Source organism: Sprattus sprattus (genome assembly GCF_963457725.1).
Source record: "Sprattus sprattus genome assembly, chromosome: 16".
Lineage (NCBI taxonomy): Eukaryota > Metazoa > Chordata > Actinopteri > Clupeiformes > Clupeidae > Sprattus > Sprattus sprattus.
In genome coordinates, this window is record NC_137914.1 from 12985444 (window position 1) to 13005416 (window position 19973).

The 19973-nt window shown below is 43.1% G+C and overlaps 2 protein-coding genes across 3 annotated transcripts; one reads left to right on the forward strand and one right to left on the reverse strand.

Annotated features, from left to right (window-relative positions):
* Positions 1 to 20: 20 nt before the first annotated feature.
* On the reverse strand, positions 21 to 6904 carry tfip11 (tuftelin interacting protein 11). The gene is given in 15 exon segments (XM_080854570.1): positions 21 to 696; positions 871 to 1036; positions 1208 to 1350; positions 1569 to 1812; positions 2145 to 2313; positions 2605 to 2711; positions 3259 to 3573; positions 3772 to 3963; positions 4421 to 4576; positions 4689 to 4702; positions 4705 to 4815; positions 4910 to 5066; positions 5326 to 5494; positions 5678 to 5884; positions 6863 to 6904. Coding segments are annotated over 14 exon segments (2496 nt in total). The 5' UTR covers positions 5881 to 5884; positions 6863 to 6904; the 3' UTR covers positions 21 to 346.
* Positions 6905 to 6946: 42 nt separating this feature from the next.
* naca (nascent polypeptide associated complex subunit alpha) lies at positions 6947 to 17051 on the forward strand. 2 transcript variants are annotated; one of them, XM_080854550.1, is made up of 9 exons: positions 6947 to 7006; positions 8064 to 8139; positions 11945 to 14020; positions 14524 to 14606; positions 14829 to 14906; positions 15258 to 15404; positions 15706 to 15834; positions 16018 to 16140; positions 16439 to 17051. In XM_080854550.1, the coding sequence occupies exons 2-9, from the start codon at positions 8070 to 8072 to the stop codon at positions 16451 to 16453; spliced, it is 2721 nt and encodes a 906-aa protein (XP_080710676.1). In that variant the 5' UTR covers positions 6947 to 7006; positions 8064 to 8069; the 3' UTR covers positions 16454 to 17051. The 2 variants fall into 2 exon arrangements, with proteins under 2 accessions (XP_080710676.1, XP_080710677.1); XM_080854551.1 differs by lacking the exon at positions 11945 to 14020 and having other exon boundaries at positions 6990 to 7006.
* Positions 17052 to 19973: the final 2922 nt, after the last annotated feature.

The following is a 19973-nucleotide window of genomic DNA, read 5'->3' on the forward strand; positions in this document are numbered from 1 at the left end:
ACGTGACTTAACTTGATGTACATAGACATTTACTCAGCAGTGTAATGGTTTCATTAGAAACTCATTTTAACCGAATTGTAAACAAGATATGATAATTGTGCAGATAGTCTGAACTCTGTTTGTTTTTCTTTGTTTCCACTTTTGTAAAGAGACCTCTGGTGACCTTTTCACTTTCTAAATAAATACATTTAAAATTTAAATTTGCAATTTATTAGAAATCATAATTCTGGTTCTGTTACATTTAAGACAAACTGTGTAAAGATGGTACAAACTACATTGTGTTCTACCTCATTGTAAAGGAAACTAACAAACACAAAGCCTTATGGCACCGATGCAGTCCTGGGGGTTACTTGGCCATGTCAATGAGGCTCTGGAGGGAGGTAGGCACCCAGGTCCTCTCCCCCTGCACAAACACCACGCCCCGGTCTATGTACACTGTGATGCGGCCAAATGTGTACAGCTGCTTGCCCTCGTGCCGCCTGCCCACCAAGGGCATGAAGACTATGCCGTTCTCCACAGCCTTGGCCTGGACCAGGTCCTTGAAATTGGTGGGGGCGGCCATGACCCCGATGCCTCGCTGGGCTACACTCTCCGCCTCTTGCCTCTCCTGCGGGGCTCTGTACTGGAAGTCCCTCCTGCGCTCCGTGTGTGTGAGATAGGCAATGTTCTCCCGCGCCCCCGGCTGCATGTAGTCACCTGTGGGAGGAGGAGAGAGGAGACCATATAGATAAAGCAAAACTATAAAATCAGTTGATTTGTGTATGGTCGATAAAGGCAACCACTGAACCCAGGCGGGTAAGACTGGAGATGCTGACTGCACATACGCAAGACTGAATGCTAGAGTGCTAAGTGCTGTGCTAGATGACTGACCTATGCCAGACGAGACGGCTCGGTTCATGATGTCCAGAGCCTCGTTGAACTTCTCCTTCACCAGTGGCATTGCAAGCAGAGTGTCTGAGAACATGGACTTCCAGCCCAGATACCACTTAGTGATCTCCTCATAGTTAGGACTGTTACTGAGCCAGGAACACAGCACCTGCAACACACACACACAAGAACATGCCGTTGGCTAATATTAGAGTCCATCTCACACTAATGGAACTACAGAGTACTTTAAAAGATATTACTACTTGTGCCAGGAAAACCTAGGGTGCAGTAGAGAACATTTGAGACTTCTGTCTACATTGGTATTTTTAGCCACACAAACCTGGAGCCATTTGCGGAAGAAGTTCTTGTCCAGCAGGCCAACCATGCTGGAGGGAGAGAGCATACCCTCCCAGTCCATCACCCAGTGGAAGGGATCCATGTGCTGCTGGTGGGGGTTGACTACTAACTCTGACAGGCACAACTCTGAAGTAAAACAGTAAATATACACTCACATCAGACATATACTCCATGATGGTGAATAATGAATGATATATAGATCATCAATACATCTATATATTTATAAAAACAGATTAGACTGTTGTGAAAACAGCCTCTGTGATCATGAATCATTAACAAGTCAAGAAAATGAATACAGGTTGGTGAGCTTCCCCACAACAGAGCTTCAGTTTCACTGGCCTGACCTAGCTTGGGCACGATGTTCTTGACCATAAAGGCTTCCCATGCTCCTGGGGTGAACACGTCCTTCCAGGGCTGTAGGATTAGGCGGGCCGAGCCGTCACTTGGGTGCCAGCGCTGCAGAGCACTGGCCAGCTTGCTGCGGATAAGAGGGTACAGGGGCTCTAGCCTGTTCTGCAGGAGAGGCAACCAAGGGTGCAGCCAAGCATGGATTGGCACCGTGTCTACCAGCGGGTTCCAGTTCTCCACCTGGACAAACACAAGCCAGAAAGGTCTCAGAGAGCATAGAGAGGCAGTGCACCCATTTACATCTGTAGGCCTCCTTGACATTTCAAACTAGATATAATAAACCTTTGCCATGGTAATAAGGGTTTTACACAATAGTTCAGTACACTTGACTTCACTCACAGCTAATTGCTGAATTGCAGCAATTAAATGTATCAATTTGAGAATTGTGCAGATGTTATTGAATATGCACCTTCCTTCTGTGATATTTCCTTGACCCCATGATCCCCCCCCAAAAAATTAACTTTTAGCATTCGGCTACAACAATTGTAAGTGTGTTTGTGTTTGCATGTTACCTCTCTCTGTAATCTGGGGAAGATGAGCTGCTCCAAAAGATGATCTACGATCCAGAGTGGCAATATAGGAGCCCAGCACTCCATGCAGTCCACCATAGGGCCTACATTCCTTGGCTGCCACTGAGTGACAGAGGTCCTCATCACAGGGACCCACACCTCCCACAGTATTCTGCCATACACAAACATGCTTGTCACACACAATATACATTACTATGCAATGTCACACAGTTGAGCTGAGAATTTCCTATTTAGTAAATTACTACAATAGTTTCTGTTTAGAGAGGCTACTATCTCCCCTACTACACAATACTCCAGAGTGTAGTATATTTTTTTTATAGTATTTTGTTAAGATTATGAGGGGAATCATTCCCTGCATATTGCTCTCCTCTCGAAATGGTAACTTTCGGTGTCAGTCTCCATGCTTTGTTTCTGTGTAGACCTGATGAATAGGTTGCATTACCTGTGGTAGGGGTCCATATTCGAGGCGTCTGGCGTGCCGTGATGCATTTGCCCTGACTCAAGAATGGCCCTCCATTGACCCACATCCTCCAGCCCATAAGAGCAGTCCTGCAGGAGAGAGTGCAAACGACTTAAGTAACGGTTTACAAACAAAAGTGCCATTAAAAGGTCCACGGTTCAAATCCCATTCAGTGACTTACTCCTCACTGTCCTGTAGCTGATTTACTGACATTGAATATTATAATTAGGATATACTAATGTTTTGATGCCAGTACATCTTTAGAAACAATGATAGACAAAGGCAACAGTGCCATATGAAGCTCATCAGAAGTCACCTACAGGTGCTCAATTAGCCAATGCCAATGCTTTGCCATTAATCATGTGGATAGGGCAAACATTCCACAAGAAGTCAACCTCAGAGGGAAATAACATATAAAACAATCTATACAATTAGATTTTTTTTTTTATCTTTCTAGGACTGATGTATGCATGGATGTCATACCTTACAAAGGTAAATCTTTGATAGGGTTAGATCCGGGTATCTTATTTGAACTTACAATAAAGGCATTTTCCGTGCATGTGCTCCAGTGACTTTGCCAGTTTTGATGTAAAAGATGTCAAATAACATCTGTTCTTCTCCTCAGCACTCACTCACCTTCAGAGGGTTCCAAGTGTTAAGTTTACCCTTTAGCAAGGGATGGACCACAGACACAGCCAGGTCTGCCAACCCCAGGGTCTTGTACTCCTGGTAAAAGCCAGTCTGCAGCTTCTCAAAGACCTCTGCGCACTCCTGCAACGTGATAGTCGGGTCACCCTGGCCTTCGCCAGCCTCGAATCGCTCCACCATCTCCAGGACCTGCTCAAGCCGCTTCAGAGCCTCATCCTCCTCACTCAGCCGCGCCTGCAGGGTTGTACTCTCATGTGTGAGAGTCACCACAGTGTCACGCTCGTACTGCAGCTGCCGGGAACTCTGGAGGCAGGGAAGAAGAGACAGCGAAAGAAAGGAGAGAGAGATATGGTCGAGGAGAGGGGGAGAGACAGAGAGTGATAAGTTGACAGACATACAAGATAAAAGCTTAAGGATTTGTATTTGTTACAGACGTGTACATTTGCAGATCAAAATGTATGGCAATTATTTAAGGACATGTTCGAATCAATAGGATTCTACCTGTAGAATGTCCTGTTCTGTTAACTCGATAAGCAGCTTGAGGTTGTGTTCGAGTTCTGGCAGGGCGAAGCCTGAGGGCTTCTGCTCCCTCACAGCCTCACTCAGCGTGGGCTCCTCGGGCACACTGTGCTTCTGGGTCATCTGGCTGTAACTGTAGTAGACCCTCTGTTCTTTTCCCGTCATGTCGATCACCTGTGGACAGGGGAAAGGTAAAAGAGGGGGGGGAAAGTTGTTTTTGTTTTAGCAGTTACTTTGCACATTCCTTTTGGGTCTGGTATTAATGTGTGTGACTGTTTATCATTTTGTCTGTGTGTTATGCCATTTAATGGCGCTGTTGATGGTGCCTCCTGTTTCCCCCATTCGGTGTGTGTGAGTGAGTTCTCCTGTGTGTATGAGAAAGTATACGTGTGTTAGCAGTTGCTAATAAATGGTACTCCTGGGGCTGTGTGGTGTATTGGAGCACAGGAGCTAGCATGAAACCTGTTGTCTCTGTCTTGATGTGCCTCTTCCCATGCTACCTTACTACAATATAGTGGAGAGGTATGCTGTAACTACCTTATGTAAAAACAACCAAGGCCCCTTAACAATGCACTTCTCCAACTGTTTCAGAAGGTTTCAGAAGGGAGACAGCAAGGCAAATAATTCTTACTTTGACTTTAGCCAGCTCTCCAGCTGGGGTGACTGTGCCCCTGTCCGACAGTTTCCCATGAACTTTCAGCTCCTCCACGGTTCTGTATGAATACTTTGGCTTTTTCTTCCCAGTGCCTGGCTCTCTGCGCCACTGGCCCAGCTCTTTCTGGAACTCCTGAACACCAGAGGACGTGAAGATAGTTGAGACCAAAACTGAGGATAATGGAAGCAACTAATAGAGAACAAAAGTTGGTGGGTCATATTGTCTAACTGAAAAACTTGGTTACCTTTTCCTCCTCTCCTCAGAATCCACCACAGGGAAGTCCTGCAGGGACTGCTTGGTCCTCTCGTTACCATAGGCCCCCACAGCTCCTTTGCCTTTCCTGAGCTTTGCCTCAATTGGGTTAAGAATACCTACATATAAGGGGTTGCAGAACAGTTAACCACAGGCAGAAAACAACACTTCAGTTCATGAAAATCTTCCAAAACATAAAAAAAAAATGTTTACCCTGGGCATTCTTCCCCAGGCCTTTGCCTGGCACGTAACCCATCTTTTGCAGGAGCTTCTGGCCAATACCACGAGTGTGTTTCTCCCAGGTACCCAGGTCCTTTCCTTCCCTGATACCTGCAGCAAATGCCCTCTGGGAACTCTTGAAGTTGCCACCCTGGAGGTTTCAAACCCTTACATTTATATGCATATAGATGAGCACACCTGCACCACTTCGAATGCAGTTTAACTTGAAAGTTGATGGAAAATAAGACAGGTGCCCTATTTAAAAAATTAAAACAATATTTATCTTTTAACTCAATACAAACAATCACAGTAACTTGTGTACACCTAGTGTGTAAATGTGTATTACCAGAGTGTTGCTTTGTACCACTCAGATTATAAGAATAAATCAGAGTATGGAAAACGACCCTCACAGTTTGTAATTGTGCTTTCTTAGGTGCGGCAGCACGAGGAGGTGGAGGAGGTTGAGGAGGCTCTCCATCTGCATCCGAGTCATCTGAGCCCTGCTCCTGCTTCTCTTCTGCTGCGGTCTTCCGGAGCCCAGCACTCACAAAGTTGACAGGTGCCGTGTAATCCTTGGTTCTGTTTAAAAAAAGCAAAGCACCAAAAGGATAATATTCATGTTGGGTCTTGTCAAAAAAGAGTTTATGACATTGACAGCTGACAGCTTGATTCAACTACATCTGTGTGCCGTCAGGGTCAAACATATTTTGTTATTATCCTCATCACTACTTTGAATGCATGTCTGAGAAATCCTCCAAATACCTTTTACCCCCAAAACTTGGCCGCTCCTCGTCAGAGTCATGCTCTGCCCAGATGCCGTAAACAGCCTCATCTTTGGTCTGCCTGTGCCGGCGTCGTTCAGGGTTGAATTCATTGGCCAGGTCCCACTCAGTCACCTCGAACTTCTCAATTTCCACCCCATCCTCTTCCTCATCTCTACGCCCATATAGGTGGGACATAGACATGTTTCTGTGGGAAAGTCACTGATATCATCAGATTTTCAAGCACTGTCTATTTTTTTTTTAACTGTGCAGCTGCAAGGCTGTAGCAGGGTTTGACCAGCAACACATTTCTGAAATCCCTAAAATAAAAAAAGAGAGCAATAGGCGGGCAAAGCCAGGCTATCAGTACTATTCCCTCAGTTCATTTTGGTAATGCACGGAAGAAATGTCAAAGTCACTTCAAATGACTTACAAGATGATCAATAACAATAGCCTAAAAAGGCTGTCATTAACAAGAGCTTAAAAAGAATTACATTCAGCAACAGAGTTTTGTCTTCCTGACTTCCTCAACCACACCTCTTTTTCAAGCTTTTCCAAGTATCGTTACATTATATTTACTTTTCAAAACCAAGCTCAGTCCGTAGTGATAAGTGTCCGTCACAACCTCAACAAAGGCATATTTAGTCCAGTGTGTATCTTATGTTTGCGATCACTGTTCACAACCGTTTCCGTGTTATCCAAAAATGCATGTCAATGTATGTAATTGAAAATAAGTAATGAATTCATGTTTATTCTATTTAAAGCGCCAAATCCAGCGGGTATCTAAAGTTACTTGAAAAGGTGATGAAGTTGCATAGAAGTTAGCATACACTCTGTAGCATACACTCTGTAAACCAATACGCCACTTCAACAGGGAAGAATCATTACATTAACTTACTCCACAACGCTAGCTAGACGTCATGCGTGGCTTGCTTGTAATTGTTATAACTAGTTACCCAAAAGTCTTTATAGCACTAAATTATCTTATGCAATTAGCTTGGTAGCTTACGTTACCTGGAATATGGTTAGGTAGCAGACTAACTACAGCGGATAATGAGGCTCAATGAGGCGTATTAAACATGTTCAGCTCCCTATGGTATTGCCAGTAGATCTAGAAAACGACAAAAAAAATAAAAATTAAGTCGCAGCCTAAGAAAAATAACCAAACGGTAATATATCAATATACCTGGCTTGTTAGTTGGATGCTCCCAGGACGCTTCCTACCGCAGTCTCGACCCGGAACAAGAAATACCCATAGCTGTGATATCACTGCAAGCCTAGGGTCAGATTCTCTCTCTCACAGCCATCTTGGATCCCGAGTCCTGACCTAGTGAGTTGGTGCTGTCAATCTATTTGCATCTAACATTTAAATCGCATATAAAATGATCTAGTTTTCGACTCAGTTATAGCTAACTTATTAGTCAGTCGTTTGACATAAGTATTAATTTGGACAACGTTTTGAATGAAAAGATATCCAAACTGAACTGTTCGACTGACTGGACAAAATGGGGGAGAGGCACACATATTAGCTGGCTATCCTGTTCTGAGTTGGTGCAAACATGTTTCCTTTATGTTTTTTGTGTAACAGTTAATTTTATCGTTGTTGACGTTGTTTTTGTTTAACATGTGTAACCTGAATACAATATGTAAGCCAATAACTTGGTATTGTTGTGTTGTCGCTTTGTAGGTAGTTCGCTAACTAGCTAGCTAATCTTAAATGTCCCAGCGTCTCTCGAGTCTGAAAGAGGCAGATAGCTAGCCATGCTATCCGGTACGGGCAATTTGTCAGTGTTATGATAAGCCAAGTCTTTGTTTGCCGTATTGCCACATTTAGGTTGATATTGCCTAGGCCTATGCTACATTGTGGTGCGATTTGTTTACATCGCAAGACACCTGTGTTGTCATCCAGTACACCTTTTGGATAAGTCGTGAATTGGCTAGCTAACCTTTTTGGATTGTCTGAACCGACCCCAAACACACGTGAGAACGTGTAATACGGTTAAACGGGTATTCATTAGCCGAATTTGACCTACAACCTGGTATTTTTTGGCACACATCGTTGTTCGGCGTATCTTAAGCAGGCTGGCCGTTTGGTTGAAAGCTTACATTACCTCTAAAACGTTAGCATTATTAATAATGAACGCTATATTTGAACTGAAGTTACTTGCTAGCTAATACATGAAACGGGCATGTGCTACTAACTCCTTGTATAGACGTTCAGATTGATACAAGTTTTTAAAAGCAAGTGTTAGGAAATGCATTTGGATAATAACGCTAACTTTGGCTGGTGGATATGCTGTACATTTTATTGAGGGACATGACTAACCTTTTGGAAATGCCCATTGATTATGGAAGCTTATACCATGTTTCTACAACGTGTTTTACAGGCAAAAATGCCCGGTGAAGCCACAGAAACTGTCCCAGTGACAGAGCAGGAGATGCAGCAGCCCCAAGTGGAGACGGGTTCGTAATTCTCTTAAACATGCATGTATATACTAAACTTTGTGGCAGGTAATGGGGTCCTGGAACTCAGAATCTATTCAGTGCAGTTAGGCTACTGCTGATCTTTAAGCTGAAACACAAACCTGTCAGGGCAGGCATGGCCCGTTTTAAATTGCGCAACACCTGTCTTTGACACATTTTTTTTTTTACGCTTCTCTCTGTTGGCTGGTGCGACAGCTGAGTAGACAAACTAAGGTAGTGGTTGTAATTCGGGACAAGTAAGGGCTTATTCTTTGAGTAAAACTCCTTATATACAATGATAAGATGTGTGATCCAGGACCACCTTTCCCCTTTAAACACATTGCCTGCACTGAATGAAATTACACTTGCAAATGGGGTGGTAAGAACTACAGTATTTCTCTGTGCATGAGACATGATGCATATTGCTGCATGACTAGTGATGGAATGAAAGTTACTTAACATTTACTTTCACAAGACATTAATATTCTATCAGTCATTCTTTTAAACCACCATCTCCTTATGGATTTTTCCTTTAATTCATTACTCATGGGTCATCATATTTCATAAAAATAAAACGAGGTGAATAGTTGGACATTTTTATTTTGTTTTTGAGAAAGAACTTATTAAACTTTTGTGTTTTTACATTTGATAACATTATCATGAATAAATATATTTCTTCAAGCTAAATTCAAAGTTAAAACATTGTGTAAACATAAGGTTAATACATTTTGTGTTACTGGGTAAATTTCCATTTCCATCCAACCTTGGCCGTGCAAAACTTTTCAAGTGCAAGTAAAGCATCACATGAGCTTCCAAATGTTACATATAGACAGTGCTGAAGGGAAGATGCTTCTGCGGTAACCTTTGCTGGAGAATTTGCTTTCATACGGTGAAGATTCTTATTGAAGACTGCTGGAAGAATGGACTCTTGCAAGTCAACACGCAAACTAGGGATGTTCTGATTGTAGACACAACCGTACACATACTGTTAAGTCCGATGTTCTGGAACTTTGTTTAATGAGACAATGAAGAGTTCAACAACGAAGAATCAAGACGGCAAATAACCCATGGAAACCTTCATAATGACTGTTAAAGCTGGAAGAATTTGTCCACGTTATGGTTTACACAATACTTATTTGGAAGCTCATGGTATGATGTCGATAAGCCATTTTGATGGCATCTTGCAGTATTGCTTGTACTTAGGCTGGATGGAATTTCAGATTTAAAAATTGTAGGTTTAACCTTGACATCAACACGTCTTGTCCACTCGTTATCCTGACTCCGCCTCCACTCTCTATATTTCCCACTTCATTAGAGTAAGACTACTGGAGTCTTTAAACCACTTTACACTCTGCTAGGTGTCCATCTCAAACTGTTTGGGTATACTACTGGGGGTGTGAAGATTCTCACACACATATTCTGAATGTGAGCACTGCATGGAAATAATGGGAAAAGGGCACACACTGAAAGTTTTCGGTTGTCGAACACATAACACAATCTCAAAGCACTGTTATCCACAAGATCGTTCATATTCTTGAAATATTTCTGTTCAGTTGGTTTCCAAGCTGGTTGCTATTTTGTATCAAAGTGAGAAGGCGTTACAGTCCTTTAAATTCGTACACATGGGCGTATTGGTCTTCTATCTACATCCTGAGGGAACATTTCTCTAACACTTTCTGATCACATGGCACGAAATCTCCCCTTACAAATGTGTCAGCTGTTGCTGATGCTCTCGCTGTGACTACCCTTCCCCCTACTATTCCTGCTGTTCCTGCTCTTCCTCCTCTCCTTCCTCTCAGCTTCGGGGGTGTTGAGCTCCACCACCTCCCCTGAGGCAACTGTGCCTGAAATTACCAAGCCTGTGTCGATGGAAACCTCTGTTGTGGCTTCGGAAGCCACAGTGGTAGCAGACGAACCTGTGGTATGCGCCGAAGCTTCAGCTAAGGTTGAACAAGGTCAGGAAAATGGCGACGTTCTGGCTGAAGCGCAAGAAGAGGCTGAACAAGTGCCTGAAGCTTCCGTGACTGCTGAGGAACAGCCTGTGATGTCCTCCGATGTGAACATTGAAAAAACCACAGAAGAAACCACTGCTGTACCAGCTGCCATCACAGAAGAAGGTTCTGTTCCCAATGAAGTGCCTGCTGATCAAGATTCTGAAGCGGTCACCAAGGAAGAAGTGTCAGTCACAGAAGAGTTGATGGAGGCAGCAGTAGAACCCGCCACCCAAGTGCCTAAGGAACCTGCCCAAGACCAAGAATCTCTCAATGATCTCTCTGCCACTGAACCTGACACTGCACCCGTTGCTGAAGAACTTGCTGAAGTGGATGCACCTGCTGCCGCTGAAGTTGATGCACCTGCTGCCGCTGAAGTTGATGCACCGGCTGCCGCTGAAGTTGATGCACCGGCTGCCGCTGAAGTTGATGCACCGGCTGCCGCTGAAGTTGATGCACCGGCTGCCGCTGAAGTTGACGCACCTGCTGCCGCTGAAGTGGACGCACCTGCTGCCGCTGAAGTGGATGCACCTGCTGCCGCTGAAGTTGATGGACCTGCTCCCGCTGAAGTTGATGGACCTGCTCCCGAACCTGTGGACTGTGAAAGTTTGTCTGAGAACCTTAAAGCTGTGAGTCTAAATCCTGCTGCTGAAGTAGACCTGACAACAAAATTGGAACAGCCCCCAACGGTTACCATCGACATAGCAACTCAAAATGGAACTCCTTTGGAGAAGGCAGAACCGGTTGCCATCTTCCCTAAGGCTGTCCCGGCAAAGGTGGAGCCTAATTGCGCTGGCCCCTCCCTCACTTCGCGGCACCTGTCAGGTGGGTGATTTTGTGTGAAGTCTGAAGCTGCTGCTTAATTTCAAAAGCAGCTGCCTCTGTTTCTTTTGCGTGACCCCTCCAACATCCGTTAAACATTTTTACGACACCTCAAGTTTTCGTACACGTCACAGGAAGCGATACAGCTTTTGATTTATAACTGATGGAAATGGGTTACCAGCATTTAGATGCATAATTGTTTTTAAACAGATTGTCAGCTGCATCTTCAGGTCAAACCTCAAACATGACGAAGCAGGCCCGTTAGAAAGGCCCTACTATAACTTTAATGATCCTGTAGTGTATGTTGCTGTCTGTTACTCTTTATTCACCAGGCTTTGCAGTGTTGTAGTTTTGAATACTAGGCACTGTTATTGTACTAATTAATGGGTGTCTAACCGTGTGTGTTGGTGGACATAACCAAAGCTTGGCAGTTGAAGGTCCTAAATGCTTCTGACAAAGATGGTAATATAAAGTGTAGTACTCTGTGGTAAAAATATCAAGCTTGCTTAAGGGAAGTAGTCAGCTTCACGCACTTTTATTTTTAAATGTCACTTAACATTCACTCGTAGAATAACTTGGTGAAGTGGGTTTATTTGTTGCTTTATTTTAACTTACAACTAAGCAAAACAGGATATCAGCTTGGTTGTTCGCATGTGTTGTGTGTGTGTGTGTGTGTGTGTGTGTGTGTGTTCACTGATGGTTGAATTGGCTCCGCCCAAGCTATAGTCTGGTGCAAATGTAGTGCTTCTAACCGTTTTGGTGTTACCTCCCTATAATAACAAGATTCTATGAATGTTGTGAGGCATGGGTGCTACTTTGCATCTGATGCTTTTGAGCAAGCAGGTTTGTGACAAACAACATTTTGCACTTTTAACACGGTTGGATACGGTCACCCCATGACCCGGCCTAAACATGCATGGTTTGGGTTTAAATACCATGCAATTAAGAAAATATCCAAATATGTCCAACTTGAGTTTATTTATTTTCTTCAGCCACACCCTCTGCTCCTGCCGCAGCTGCTGCAGCTCCTGCAAAGCCCAAAAAGGGCAAGGATGGACATAAGCAGTCCTCCTCTCCAAGCACCACTGCCCCTAAAACTGTCCCTTCTGGCAGAAGAAAACGTTCCTCACTGTCTGCTTCCTCCTCTTCACCTACCTCTCCCAAATCTTCCTCTGGCCTCCGTGGTACCCCTACCCGTTCCCCCTTGGTTTCCCCTCCTGTGGGCTCTCCTGTTTCTGTTCAGGGAGAGATGGCTGCACCCAAAGTGGTCAAGGCTAAACAAGTCAAGCACAAGAAATATGAGGCCTTTATGTCAGAAGCCCCAGCTGTTGTGCCAGCTGTTTGTTTAGCTGCACCTCAGGACCCTCAGGTTTTGCCTGCTCCAGCTGAGTGCAAAGTAACTGAAGCTAAACTAGTTGAGGCAAAACCAGAAGAAGCTAAACCTTTAGTGTTTGTGGCTGATCCAGTTGAGGCTAAGCCAGTTGAAGTTAAACCTGTTCTGCCTGTGGCTGAGCCAACTGAGGTTAAACCCAAAGTGATTGAGGCTAAGCCAGTAGAAGCTAAACCTATAGTGTTTGTGCCTAAGCCAACTGTTGTTAAACCTGAAGTGGTTGAGGCTAAGCCAGTAGAAGCCAAACCTATAGTGTTTGTGGCTGAGCCAACTGTGGTTAAACCTGAAGTGGTTGAGGCTAAGCCAGTAGAAGCTAAACCTATAGTGTTTGTGGCTGAGCCAACTGAGGTTAAACCCAAAGTGCTTGAGGCTAAGCCAGTAGAACCTAAACCTGTCCTGCCTTTGGCTGAGCCAACTGAGGTTAAGCCCAAAGTGGCTGAGGCCAAGCCAGTCGAGGTTAAGGCAGTAGAAGTTAAACCTAAAGTGGATGAGGCCAAGCCAGTCGAGGTTAAGGCAGTAGAAGTTAAACCTAAAGTGGATGAGGCCAAGCCAGTCGAGGTTAAGGCAGTAGAAGTTAAACCTAAAGTGGATGAGGCCAAGCCAGTCGAGGTTAAGGCAGTAGAAGTTAAACCTAAAGTGGAGGAGGTTATGCCATTAGAAGTTAAACCTAAAGTGGATGAGTCCAAGCTAGTCGAGGTTAAGGCAGTAGAAGTTACACCTGAAGTGGAGGAGGCCAAGCCAGTCGAGGCTAAGGCAGTAGAAGTTAAACCTAAAGTGGAGGAGGTTATGCCATTAGAAGTTAAACCTAAAGTGGATGAGGCCAAGCTAGTCGAGGTTAAGGCAGTAGAAGTTACACCTGAAGTGGAGGAGGCCAAGCCAGTCGAGGTTAAGGCAGTAGAAGTTAAACCTAAAGTGGAGGAGGCCAAGCCAGTCGAGGCTAAGGCAGTAGAAGTTAAACCTAAAGTGGAGGAGGCCAAGCCAGTCGAGGCTAAGGCAGTAGAAGTTAAACCTAAAGTGGAGGAGGCCAAGCCAGTCGAGGTTAAGGTAGTAGAAGTTAAACCTAAAGTGGATGAGGCCAAGCCAGTCGAGGTTAAACCCATAGTGGATGAGGTTAAACCATTAATTCAAGAAGCTAAAGAAAAGCCATTGTTTCCTCTCCCTGATCAGCCATCCTCCCCCAAAATGGCAACTCCTGTGTCATTCACAATTACCTCTCAACCTGCTGCACCAGCTCCCAAGTCTTTTGCTGAAGCGGTAGCTTGTAGTCCACCTAAAATTCAGCCTGTGCCTGTTGTGGTTGCTCTGCCAACTGAGGCAAAGCCTAGTGAGAAGCCCTCAGTTGTTTCTCAAGCACTAGAGGAAGATGATGATCTTCCCCCACTCATTCCCCCAGAGAAGCCAGTCACTATGCCAGTTTTCCAGCCCCCTACAGCTGTGCAGGCTCCACCAAAGGCCACTCCTGTCATCGCCACGGTTGCGCCTCCAGCAGCCCCAGAGGCTGCCATTGCAGCTGCCCAGAAGCCTATAGCAGCACCTGCCCAAAAACCTGCCCTTACTCCAGAACCTGCACAAAAGCCTGCCCCTACACCTTTCGCTGCACAAAAAGCTGTCCCCGCCCCTGTCCCTACACCCACTAAATCCCCATCAAAACCTGCGCCTGTGATCAAGAACGACAAGGGTATTGCTCTTCTCTTTCTTTCTCTCTCGCGCTCTTTGTGTACTGTCTGACCACACTGCTCAGTAGCACGCCACAGTCATGTGCTTAGAATATAGATTGACAAGACTAAAATAGTTTTTTTGTCGGCTGTTTATATATATATATGTTATAGATTTTTCAATTGTGTATCTGTGTAGGTTTTTGTTTTATTTTTTCAAACTGGCCTGTTTCAGAAAGGGAAATCGGGGGGTGGTTAAGAGTGAAATTATTATTATTTTGATATAATTTTTTTATTAGAATTAGTTCATCTGAAGCCTATAGTGACACCTATTCCATCCACAATCCACATACATTACTTGCTTTGCACATCAGTCTCTGTCCCCAATATTGCAGAATTCCACATTTATTCTTATGTTCATGTAAAGTTTAGGCTATGGTCATGTTCTACTCAGTGGAATGCTTGAGTGCTACATGGTTGCTGCTGTTTGCCTGTACTAAAACTGTGTTCTCTGGGTGCTCAACAGGGTCTGGTACTGAATCAGACAGCGATGAGTCTGTGCCTGATCTGGAGGAACAGGATACACAGACACAGACACAGCAGGCACAGGTAAGAGCATCATAACTTCATTTCGTGTTTCAATTTCATGTTTTTACTCGTGCTGATGGTCAGTGTTTGCGGGCCTTTCTGGTTGGTCTATAAATGTTGCTGTTGTGACAAAACAAAAAAACTAATCTGAAGTGTTCATCTTTTGTGAATGGTCATATGAAAACATTATCTACCAATAGGTGTTTGAAGAAAACTTACATTGCGCTTTCTTCCCCTCCATAGCTTGCAGCTGCTGCTGAAATTGATGAGGAGCCAGTCAGCAAAGCTAAACAGAGCAGAAGTGAAAAGAAGGCCAGAAAGGTACTTGGTCTGTTTGTTGCAGTAGGCTAGTCATGCTATTAATGTGCAGCATTGTGTCTGTCTCTTGTCTGTCTGACTTATTTTACATCTCTGCACTGTGTGTTTTGTGATTGTGGAAAATTCATAGAACCTTTGGTGTCAGTCGTTATAGTCTTATTTTGAATCTTTAAGATTTGGACTGGATATCGGGGCACTGTTCAAACAAGACTAGTTTTTAGTGCCAAGGCAGGGTGAACTAGAAAAGTCGAAGCAAAATGCAGTCTCCAGTTTGTGGTGATGTGTAGCACAGGACTGTAAATGTTTTAGAGGTTGCTGCATTTTCCCATAATTTCTACCCTCCATTATGCTTAGGCTATGTCCAAGTTGGGTCTCCGCCAGGTGACTGGTGTTACCAGGGTAACCATCCGCAAATCCAAGAACATCTTGTTCGTCATCACCAAACCAGACGTGTACAAAAGTCCTGCTTCAGATACCTACATTGTATTTGGTGAGGCTAAGGTAAGACGAGTAATCCCAGTTACGACATGTTTGAGAAGTCGTGGAAGTTGTGTTATATTATTCCGTTCTGGTATTGCAGCTGCCCTCACTCGCAATATTGTTAGAATAAAACAAAGCATGAATAGATGTTTTGCCCTCTGTGATGATTGAACAGCATGACTTTCGTTCTTCTGAGTCTGATGAAGTCAAATTGATCTGTGCTGAGAGGGACTCCTGAGATTGAATGTGTTTTTGGAAGTGATCCCACCAACCAAAAGTGTGTCATGTAAGCATTTTGCTGCCCTTCTCTCATCTCCATCAGATTGAGGATCTATCACAGCAAGCCCAGTTGGCCGCTGCAGAGAAGTTCAAGGTCCAGGGAGAGGCCGTTTCAAACATCCAGGAGAACACACAGACGCCCACCGTACAGGAGGAGAGCGAAGAGGAAGAGGTTAGTCTCTGGTTGACTTGGGTTAGGGGAATAACATGTATGGACCTAAGCTGCACCTTACTTCCACTGTGTCTGGTTATCAAAATGCAAATTTTCTAAACTGCTAAGTCTAAACGTGTTCCTGCCTTTTTCAGTTGTACAGCAGATGAACCACGACCAACCTAACTAATTTCTGATTTTTAGGTTGACGAGACAGGGGTCGAGGTGAAGGACATTGAACTCGTTATGTCCCAAGCCAACGTATCGCGGGCAAAGGCCGTACGGGCCTTAAAGAACAACAACAACGACATCGTCAATGCCATCATGGTAAGCTTGTTCTCCAACTTTATTCATGCTATGGTCATTGAAAATTACTTTTAGATTACCTTTTCCATCAATGGAGGTATACTAGAAGATCCTACATGAGATATGAGTATCTGCATTTTTCCCAGTAATGTACAATTTGAGAGCTCTTCGGTGATGACTTAACAGTGACTTTCGTTCTTCTGAGTCTGCTGAAGCCATTCTTTCTGTCCTGAGAAGAGCTTTCTTTCTTTTTTACCAACTTGTCAGTTAGTCAAATAACCCCTGCCTTATTCATTTACATCTGTGTGTTTCTTTGCAGGAACTGACGATGTAGGAGGACGAAAGAATCGGGATTGAAATGAGATGTTGCTGATTTAATCTACTATTATTTGTACACTTTATACCCAAGCGAAATAAAGGTGTGGCTTGACAAAAAGTGAACACCCCCTCCACATGATTTATTTTGGCTGGTCCTCACAGAAAGTAATGTTTTTAAATTGATGGACTTGCGCATGCTTGACACAATACTTGATCCAAATTCATCTAATTTTTGCTCCTAAAGAACCACTGTTCTCTTCATGCAATAATGTGTGAGTGACCTGCTGAATGAATACTAGCTGTAATAGTGGTTATATTCGTGACAATGATTTCAAAGGGCTTTCCTTAAAATGTCAGTAAAATTGTCCTGTGCAAAGGCGTTAGGAGTGGTCAATACTTAATCATATGTCATGACATGACAAAATACGGAGGATGACGCTGTGTGCTTTGTTAGATGCAGTATGCAAATGGTGTGATCATATCAGTAGACAGTCTCATGTAGACCAAACATGATCCCCTGGCATCAGTTTTGAGTTTGGCATTTCTGCTGTTCTTAAAGGTGTGGCCAGTGGTCATTGTTTTTGTTTTTTTTATTATTAAAGCTATTTACTCCACCTTTTTAAGTCCTTCAATGGTAGTAAATTGTATAAATATAACAAGGGTTGTGAATTCTAGCCCTTGGGTAAATGCCATAAATTACTTTATGATTAAATCCATTACTTACGGTTTGATCACTAACATTTCAAAGGACTGAGGTGGTTTGGTGCTCATTTATACCAGGCATTGTCTTAAGCAGACTTAGGAGAAAATTGCATGCGGAAGAAAGCCTTTTAATCGGTAGGCCACAACCTCCCTACTAATTTATGTGGTAGGACTGCGTCTATTAATTGTATGTTATTTATAGATTATTATTAATTTACTTTACACTCATTTAGAGTCTCAGAGTATCTTGCAGTTCAACACCAGAGCAGCTGGACACAAGGAACTATTTACCGGAAAACCCTGTGATTTCTGAACGATTTGGGTAGCTTTTGTAAGTCAATAATGTGTCCAATATTTTCTTGCATCCGCCAACAAATGTTAGATTTGTCTACCTTGTCATTATGTTGTGTTGGTTATCACAATCTAAATCAATATAAAAGAAAATGTCAAATATACAGAAAGTTCATAAATATCAGGCTACATAAGGTTGAGGCTCAGGTTTAGGTTGTCAGGTAAATCAACTACTAAGCATGTCAAGGCACTTTCCATGCGTTTTCACCCATCCTTGTTTGTATGAGGAGACCAATATCTGACCAATCAAATCGGTTGATACATGTCCAGAAGCGTTGTGACAACAGTTTAAAGAAATGGGCAGTGGTTGGCTCTTGAATCTTAGCTACAGTGCCTCCCATAAGTATTCACCCCCTTGGATGTTTTACTCTTTTATTGCTTTTATAAATCAATCAGGGTCAATATAAGTGGGCTTTAATGTCAAAGTGAAATGAGATTTCTTCACAGTTATGTCAATTAAATGCAAATATGTAATGAAAAATAAGTGATTCCATAAGTATTCACCCCCTTTAAAGTGACTGACCAAATTCAACAGAGGTCCGGCCAATTGGTGCTAGAAGTCTCACAATTACTGAAATGGGGATCAGTGTGCATTAAATGTGTGTCAAGTGATTGTAGTATCACGACACCTGTGTCTGGAAGATCCATTCACTGGTCAGTATTCAGTAATCAGTATTCCTGGCTGCTGTTACACCATGAAGACCAAAGATCACTCCAAGCAACTCAGAGAAGGGGTTATTGAAAAGTATAAGTCAGGGGAAGGATACAAAAAAATGTCCAAGGCACTAAACATCCCCTGTAAGATCCATCAAGAAATGGAAGGAATATGGCACATGTATAAATCTGGCTAGAGCAGGCCGTCCTCACAAACTGAGTGACCGTGCAAGAAGGAGACTAGTGAGAGAGGCCACCAAGACACCTATGACTACTCTGAAGGAGTTAAAAGCTTCAGCAGCTGAGAAGGGAGAGACTGCATATAACAACTTTTGCCTGGGTTCTTCACCAATCAAAGCTTTATGGAAGAGCCACTGTTGAAAAAAACTCATATCAAATACAGACTAGAGTTCGCCAATAGGCATGTGGGAGACTCCATGGTCAAGTGGAAGAAGATTCTGTGGTCTGATGAGACCAAAGTGGAGCTTTTTTTCTCACTCTTCCTAGCTTTATATTGCCCAATTTGCCCACTAAACCTACTTATTTTGGAATCCTCAAATTTAATTAAGCAGCCTAAGGGACTCTGGTTTTTGTTCGAATGTAATATAAAATCTAAGTGCCAATAAATCAATATTCACAATGGTGCTTGATGTACGCCTATGCAGAGTGAAAAAACAATGTGCTATTTGCATTTGTCTTTTTGTAAGAAGGGAAACCAGCCTACAGTTATGGCTGCCCTTGTTCTCTAACATAATAGACCCGCATAGCATTTAACTCTTCGAAGATGACATAAGCCTACATGATTAAAGATAAACTATACATAGCCTACAAGCATGCCATTTGGGTAATGGATGTAATATTTTTCTAATGCTGGGGGGAAATTTGCTCTAATCTCTCTTTAAACCGTAATTGCACCAGGTTTGAGATAAAACGCACAAAAAGTAACCTGTTGTGGTGAGTTTTGACCTAAATAAATAAACCTAAATCTGAACTATAGGTTAAACTTCAGGTGCTTAAGACACAGTAACAGGACTTAAGAAGCCATGTGACTCCTTGAAACGCAACTAAGCAAAGTGACTGGATTAGCCTTTAACTGATCAGAATGGAATCATGCCACCACCCGGCACACTTGCACAGGATGGAATCATGCAGCTGGGGAACAGCAGGGACAAACCAAGCAGACTAAGGAGGAAACATGAAGTGGGTAGAAACCAAAGGTTAGATGGCCAGGGTCCTTTGAAGTCAAGGAATTGTATCAGTGTTGATTTAAAAGGAATTTTGAAAGGATTGATTGGGACAGCAGAGTATAAATTATATCGAAAAATTGTATATCTATTATGTTATAGCTACCTGGTTGCTTATTATTGTGTTGTAGCGACCGTCACATACAATTACATACAATTACAATTTACTTAGGTTACTGGGGGAGAAGTGCCTAAGTTGGTTGGTTATTTAGGAGGGGGTGGGGCAGGGTACAGAGGGAGGGAACAAGAGGAGAGGACTGACTGGTTCAGATAGACAGAGCTTTCCCCCCTTAGGTTGTTCATTTTGTTTTAGGCAAGTGCACTGCTGTCCATCAGTAAAAAAAAAACAGAGTGATAAGAATTGGACTACATCGTCACAGTATAGTATAGCATTATTAAAAAGAGATGTCAAAGGAAACAATTAATTCATAAAATAAACAAAACTATTTGTGTTCTCCAGACCAGTTAAGACAAAATCGACATTGTTGAAGAAACTTGAAGCTGAAATTTTAAATAATTTACACTTGATTAGCATAACAGGTACTCTTTAACCCTTAAAAGTCTAGATCCTACCACGGTCAACCT

What these genes read in the sequence shown, in the direction of transcription:
- naca (XM_080854550.1), top strand. Translation starts at nt 8,070, where the DNA reads ATGCCCGGTGAAGCCACAGAAACTGTCCCAGTGACAGAGCAGGAGATG. An exon ending in GTGAAAAGAAGGCCAGAAAG is followed by an intron (nt 14,907 to 15,257) that starts GTACTTGGTCTG and finishes CATTATGCTTAG; the next exon opens with GCTATGTCCAAGTTGGGTCT. An exon ending in AGGAGAGCGAAGAGGAAGAG is followed by an intron (nt 15,835 to 16,017) that starts GTTAGTCTCTGG and finishes TCTGATTTTTAG; the next exon opens with GTTGACGAGACAGGGGTCGA.